Genomic DNA, 7,203 nt, shown 5'->3' with positions numbered 1-7,203 from the left:
TGTGTGTGTGTGTGTGTGTGTGTGTGTGTGTGTGTGTGTGTGTGTGTGTGTGTGTGTGTGTGTAGCTTTGGGCCATACTGTCCCTTACAATCACTCCACAAGCTCTCTTTTCACAGCCTCTCCCTCCCACCGTGGCTGACAATAGCTGTGAATGTGGCTGTGAATGTTTTAGAAGTGCCCTTGTCAGATTGGTGTCCTTGAGCGAGGGCATGGTTGTTACTGCCAGTTTGTTAATTTCAAACTTGCCTTGATGTCCCCTTGAGGGACGCGGGAGCAAAACTAAACTACTGCTGCATAGTTTTGATGGAGACACCGGTCCTCTGTGTGTTTGTGCGACTGTGTGTGGTAACTAAGTCTCAGTGCAGCTGGTGGCACATCTGTGTGGCACTAACTCAGCAGAAATAGAGAAGTCCTAAAGTGACATTTCAGCCCGACCACTACTTGGCGCAGCCTCGGTTACGATGAAGACAACTGGACTGCATGGAATAATCTCACACTGTGAACTGCTCACATTTTCTCTAAGACACACCCACGCACACTAAAACTATTTAATTTTATGAACAAGCTGTTTTATATTTATTTCTATAATTCTACTAGTTTTGTCCTCCTGTTATGTTGTAATGCGCTTAAAGCTTTATGTGTTTCTGTTTTGTGGTGCGTGGCCTTAACATCCGAACTGGTGTCTTGTTTGTTGAACTGCTGCTTTTTAATACAAAATGCTCAGTTCACAGTCAATAATTAAAAAAAAAAAAAAAAATGGCAACATGCACTATTATATAGAATACAATAACAATAAAAATGTGTTTGCAACTTGCAACATGTTTTGAGTTAGGACAAAGTAACACAATAGAGGAATATTTTTGAGGCTTTTTTTTTATGATTTCCCAGAAAAATACATTGATCAGTGACTCATCTATAAATAACTTTTTTTTGTACAACACCATAAATAATACTGTCAGTGTAAAAAAAAACCAAAAGGGCTATTGTAATAATACAGCAGGCTTTAAAATTGTACACATAAACATTTCAAACCAATCAACGTTACACTTAAAAGTTGCTCACTGGCAAATACTGTCTTTTCAGCCAAATATGATCGAAGTTTCAATCCACATGAAAAAAGCAAACAGGACATTGTTAAGATATTTTTCATTGTTAAGCTGTTTGTATACTTGATGAAGAGATGAACCACAAACAACACTGACCTCTGACATTTCGCTTCACTGCAGGCAAAGAACACTTGATTTCATCGTCTCCAGATTCTGCTGAACTAAACTTACAGGAAACGGTTGTCAACAAGTACTACAATCAGACAAAATCTCAGATTGGGCTTTCAAGTTGCATGATACAATCATGAAAATGGGACGGCACGTCTGTGATTACCAGCCACATTTACCATATTATAATAAACACTTGGCATTTTGTTTTACTGAAACTAACATCAAGGCCATGTTCATTACGACCACAGAACTACCAGGCACAAACAGGATGATGTAGAAGACATGATGGATGGTAACACACCTCCAGACTGATGTGTCTGGACAATAACACCTAAACCTGCTATAGTCAAATGACCTGCACTTTTACTCTTTTTTAAAAATAAATAACAATTACTAATGGTTGGCAAGTAGAGATAATCAGTCATAAATAAGCATAAGCTTAGCAGAAAGTCTCCAAAAAGCTGCTCTGGTTCTTAATCTGCACATGGTTTATACAACACACAAGGTAAATACCACATATGGATACATTCAAGCTGCGGAGTCAATATAGTTGAGCTTCCTGTGTCACAGCCTACATGATCAGTGATTCTCTGTTTCTGGACCTCTGATCAAAAGAACGCTAAAATCAGACAGCAGTTGTTTTGGACTGTTCAATCCAATGGAAATTATTATTCTAGTAGTTGTGGTGAGATAATGGTTCAAACATTATTGGACTGTTCGAAACTCCAGCCTCCTCTGATGAAGCTGCAATAGATGTATGAACGTTTCCCTGTAAGTTTGAGTGGTGACTGTGATACCTGACGCACGCAGGAATCACATGTTAAAGGTGGGTATCAGTGAACATGGTGTGCTCTTTCTTCCCAGAACTCAAGGCCTTGATGGCATCCACAAAGTCATCGTCTTCATCGTGCTGTAAGAAAACACAAAGACAATCTCATCATGTGTGGATAAGATCGGCTGTAGAGACAACATCCTGTGTGATGATTATTATAGACCTTTCTCGCTTATGCAGTTTTAGTAAATCAGGCCTCAACTGAGACGTTTGGAGTCTGATTTACTAAAAGGTTTTCGTGTGTAAAAAACTCACGCAAGCAAGCCAATTTAGAAACAGGGCGTACTGACAGATGTACAAAAGAACATGCACAGTCCAATCAGCCAGGTTGCATCAGTTATTATGGAGTTTGTGATATATTTCTACCAGGCCGCTAAAAATAAAGGAAGGAGTTTACATTAATACTTCAATTTAACACATACATTGTGATTTAAAGAGAGTGTGTTCTTCATGACAGAGTATATATTCAACACTATTGAAAGGATGATGCTGGTCGACTTGGCCTTTAGCAGAGATAGCTGCTGTCACAGTGGTGAGAGGCAATTCATCAGACGCCGTTTAAGATGAAAAAAATATATCATCAGATATTTTATCTTTATTCTTCTTCTTAGGTCTGCCAGTTCTGTGATGTTTGTTTTGACCACACTGCTGAATTCATGAACATGGCAACAATGTGAGATTACTTGGTGGAATTCAGTGCAGTCCTTTTTGGAACATGTAAAACACAACTCAGATTTGCTCACTGTTTCCCAAACTATTGATTGGGACCAACATTTGACTGAGTACCAATTTTCTTTGGGTTACAAGATAAGAATTCGTACCAATTTAGTGAATCTGCTTTTTAAAATTAAAACACAATCTAAGAACAGATTTTCCTTTATACAGTGTCTGACTCAGATTCAGCTGACCTCTCCTCCCTCATCCCCGCTATACCTTCCCCTAATTTGACTCCTAAGTTAATAATAAGTTAATTTCACAGAGATCTCTGAACCTGAAATCAAACTCACACTAACATGTGTCATCCTCACCAGTCCAGAGTCGTGTCCCATTGGGTTGTCCCAGCTTCCTTCCTCCAACATCAGGGACTTCCTGTCAATCAGCTGACTGACGCTGCGGTGCAGGGGATGCTGAGAGTAGGCCTGAGTCAGATCTGTTTGGCTGGGAACCCTCAGGACTGAGATGGGATTGTACCTCGAGCTGGTGCTGATGATCTTCGTATCTGTCAGCCCCTGAGAAGCAGAGCTCCAGCTGAAAACTATTCTTTAAATACTTTCATCATGTTTCAAAAACTTCACACTGCCCACAACATTTCTTTAACCCAACTTGATGAATAAAGTTTAACGGTTATATCCAATCCGGGGCCCTGGGGGCTGAAGCGAACCACAGCCGACTCTTCCTGAAGGCAGGACACACCGTGGACAGGTCGTCAGTCCATCGCGGGACACACACAGAGAGACAGACAACCACTCACACTCACAATAACTGGCCATCTAGATACGCCAGTTCCCATCAGATATGTTTTTTGGACTGTGGGAGGAAACTGTAGTACTTGAAAAATGGAACGATGTGAAGTGAGAGCGCTGCCCACAAACCACGGTGCAGCCCAGTGCAACAACTTCTTCACTCTGAGAATATGTAGAAATCAGTGGCTTGTGGGGAACTTTGTTGGAAGGTAAACAGTGTCTGTTTATGCTGTCATCAAGTGTGCTAAAACGTATTGACCTGTTTTATTACACTATTGTGTTGTTGTACTACAAATGCTCAACAGGGGGCACTATCATACAAGGTTTATCTCTGAGGCGTCGATAAGAAAGAGTTTTTTTTTTTTTTTTTAAACATCTATGCAAAAAACAAAAACAAAAAACACGCAACCTGATTTTCCTCATGGTTTATAACAAAGAAGTTTAGGATAGCTTTGAGTACATTACAGTTTTCACTGGCATTTGAATACATTATAATATTAATATATAATATAATATTATTGCTACTATGCCAGTGTGATTGACATTGTTTTTGATGACGAAGAAACACAAAAGTCTTACCTTCACACAAGCTATGCGTTGTCTTCGCATGAAAATGCGTTGAGAACACAAGCAAAGCATGCATGCACAAACACGGCACACATGCACAGAGCGGCAACTCACATTCACATTCCCATACCTCAGTGTACACAGTGTAGCTTTTAAGTATTACGTTGCTGATCTCAACACAGTCTGCTACAGTGTCAAACTGCAGGGGGGAACAGCAAAATAGACATTTAGGGCCGGGGCAGCAACGACAGAAAATCATCTTACTGTAGGGCGATCAGGGAGGAGCACAGAGCCAGAGTGATGTTTAGAGCACAACTCAGGACAGGGCCTCTGAGACAGAAGAACAGAGTGATGCAGGCAGGAGGGCAATCAGAAGAGATAGATAGCACAACAAGCAAGAAAGAGCAACAAAACACAAGCAACAACAGGATTAGCATTAGTTGCAAGCAAAAAGAGGAATTGTGAAGAAATGAAGGGAAAATGTAAAAATGAGGTGAAGTCATTTAAAGCAAGAAGACTCGTATACACATTTGAATGCATCGTCAAATATTCTTATTTCTCTAAACGTTAAATGTAAACTAAATAATGTACTGCATGTAAAATGATCAAAATTACAAATAATTTTACATAAAGCTAGATTTATGTTATAATCTCCAGCCTTGATTTTTACACCACCATCAGGGTCTCCTTTCAAACTCTCACCATAAAAGTCTCTCCTCGGGCCTTTCTGCTCTTCTGAAGCATGACCAGCGGAGGGCGCTCTCTGGCTGAAGGATTCTTCCTCAAAGCTCTGAAAGAGACAATAAAGTTTGGTTCTTGCTTTGTCCCCTCGAGCCTTCCACGAACCGTACGCTGCACGAGATTACCTTTGAAGTACGAAGCCCAGCAGTATCGCCAGCAGGAACAGACCCAGCAGGGCTAAAAGCAGGATGAACCAGAGCTCGGAGTAAACCGGGGTGGCCGACATGTTCACACCGTGTTGGCCATCTTCAGGCTCAACAGGGTCTGCACAAAGACACGTAAAAACCACCAAATTCCAAAGTTAAATTATATATTTGAATTCAGGTCAATTTGTTGCATTTTTTCCCCCCAATTTTTTTTGTTCTAAATGTTTTTTTGTTTTTTTTTGTCAGTCACACCAGCAGATTCAGGGGAGATGAGTGTGTGTTACCGAGGCCTGTGGCTGGGCTGTATCTGACTGTTGGGGTGCTGGCACTGCCACTGTCAGTAGTACTGGTCACCTGAAATGACAGAGCTGACAGAGAAAACACTGCCGGTTACAAATTACATAAGAAAATGGTTAAAGAGAGGCTTTTAGTGAAATGTCTATTCAGTTGCTATTTTGTACAGGGAAGGTAAAATAGAAATTCTGTGCTATTTGCCTCCTGGACTTGGCTGGTTTATTACACTGGATGCCTCGACTGGAATTCTAACCCAGGTATACCCAGAATGAAGTCACACGTGTTTCAAATTGTCTTTATCAATTTAAAGGGAAAAAAAGTGTATTTCAGTGGTTCTAATGTGAGAAGTGCATCAAATATTTCCGTAAGCTGGATAAAAGACACAAGTACTGTCAGCTAAAAGAAGAAAAAAAAAACACATTTTAAAGCATCTTCCAGGAAAAGTCTTGTTTGTGTCAAACACACATATATAAAACATTGCATATACCACAACAAATTGGTGATGGATGATCTGGTTGGCCTGCTTTTCAAATAAAAAGATATATATTGTTGCTGCATGGGAAAACGTCCTCTTGTTCACAGGAAGGACAAGAATGACATCAGACATAAATGAGACAAGATTTATCTCCCCAAACTCCAGTAACTGGTCTTCTCTCGTCCCACGTTTACTCACTACTGTTACAGGAAGACAAGATGCTGCACAATTATTAAAAAAACAAAATCCTGTTGTCCCACCCTTCTTGAGGCCAATTGCTGCCATCAAATTAAAAATCAGCAAATACATTTCAAATGAAATGACAATGTCATTTTTGTCTTTGTTTACATTTCACACATCATCCCCTTTCATAACTGTTCATTTTAAATTGTTATACGACCAAATGATTGTGTGAAATAGCCGTTTTACACATTTCCACATACTGTTGCTGAAACACTACAATCTCCGTATGAAACCATAACAAAAGGCTTTTTGTTCGACTTATGCTGCTGGTGTGTATTTTTCTATGCGCTGTGGTGCACTTCTGGTCCTCCAGAAAATAGCGTCGGAGCTCACTTTTCTGTGATGTGCGTGGGATATGGAGGTAGCTATAGAAACCGGTGTAGACCCTCAGCTGGTTCTCAGTCACAGTGTACTCCTTCAGGTACCCATTGAGGGCAAACGACCCCGTCCAGTCGAGCCAGATGACGGTCAGGTTACTGCCCACAGAGAAGGGCGAAACGTACTGAGGGGCTTTGAGAGAGAGGGAGAGAGAGAGAGAAAGTGGGATCACCCAAAGTTTGAATTTTCAATCATTTTTATGCTGTGGACGCTGGAGAGACACTGAAGAACGATGTTGTTACCTTCACTAAGTGTACTAACAGTAGTCCAGTTGGAGGCAGTGCTGCCCATGTTATTGAAGCAGGCCGCTCTCAGTTCGTAGGTGGAATACGGCTGCAGACCTGCACGTTTTAATCACGTCAGAAACAGTTAGCGCAAAGACGCAGTGTATAGAAGTTACTATCCTACCTAATAGAAAGCTTGACAAGATTCCGTTATTCTTATTAAGAAAGGCAATGAACTCAGATTTTCAAAAATCTAAACAACTTGATCTACATATTTTAAAGACGTTGCATGCATCATTGTAGCCATTTATCTCTTTGTTGATGAGTTCTTGTATTTGAGACATTCTTTTCTCACTTTCCCACACAATGTGAAGTGTTTCTGAAGGTAGGTGCAAATAGGACGTCGCTGTGACGTCACCTGTAACATTGTAGCTTCTCTTTTTGCCAAAGAAGCAGATCTCCGCGGGTACTTCCTCACAGGGGAAGGGTACAGGCTGCGTGGGCTGCGGGCAGGGTGACTTGAGATGGAGCTCACAGCTTGATGGAAAGAGTGAAAGAGTTGGAGAGGGTCAGGCACTGGCGTTCGTGTACGTCTCATGCAATGCTTGTTTTTCCAAGATTTC

General features: G+C 40.9%; 1 protein-coding gene across 1 annotated transcript in view; it reads right to left on the bottom strand.

The window, feature by feature from the left end:
* Nucleotides 1-2,037: 2,037 nt before the first annotated feature.
* Nucleotides 2,038-7,203, bottom strand: part of ush2a (Usher syndrome 2A (autosomal recessive, mild)) — a gene marked incomplete at its 3' end in the record, with an annotated part of 194,350 nt that continues 189,184 nt past the window's right edge. The window contains exons 84-92 of the mRNA XM_080520729.1: nt 6,999-7,117; nt 6,599-6,697; nt 6,312-6,488; nt 5,251-5,334; nt 4,946-5,084; nt 4,782-4,869; nt 4,344-4,409; nt 3,078-3,278; nt 2,038-2,127 (exon numbers count right to left, since the gene is read on the bottom strand). Coding sequence (XP_080376855.1) covers nt 2,038-2,127; nt 3,078-3,278; nt 4,344-4,409; nt 4,782-4,869; nt 4,946-5,084; nt 5,251-5,334; nt 6,312-6,488; nt 6,599-6,697; nt 6,999-7,117 — 1,063 coding nt within the window. The remainder of the gene's footprint in view (nt 2,128-3,077; nt 3,279-4,343; nt 4,410-4,781; nt 4,870-4,945; nt 5,085-5,250; nt 5,335-6,311; nt 6,489-6,598; nt 6,698-6,998; nt 7,118-7,203) is intronic.

The sequence above is a fragment of the Blennius ocellaris genome, assembly GCF_963422515.1.
Source record: "Blennius ocellaris genome assembly, chromosome: 1".
In the NCBI taxonomy this organism is placed as follows: domain Eukaryota; kingdom Metazoa; phylum Chordata; class Actinopteri; order Blenniiformes; family Blenniidae; genus Blennius; species Blennius ocellaris.
The sequence above is the reverse complement of the archived record's forward strand: the minus strand, read 5'-3'. Positions and strand labels throughout refer to the sequence as shown.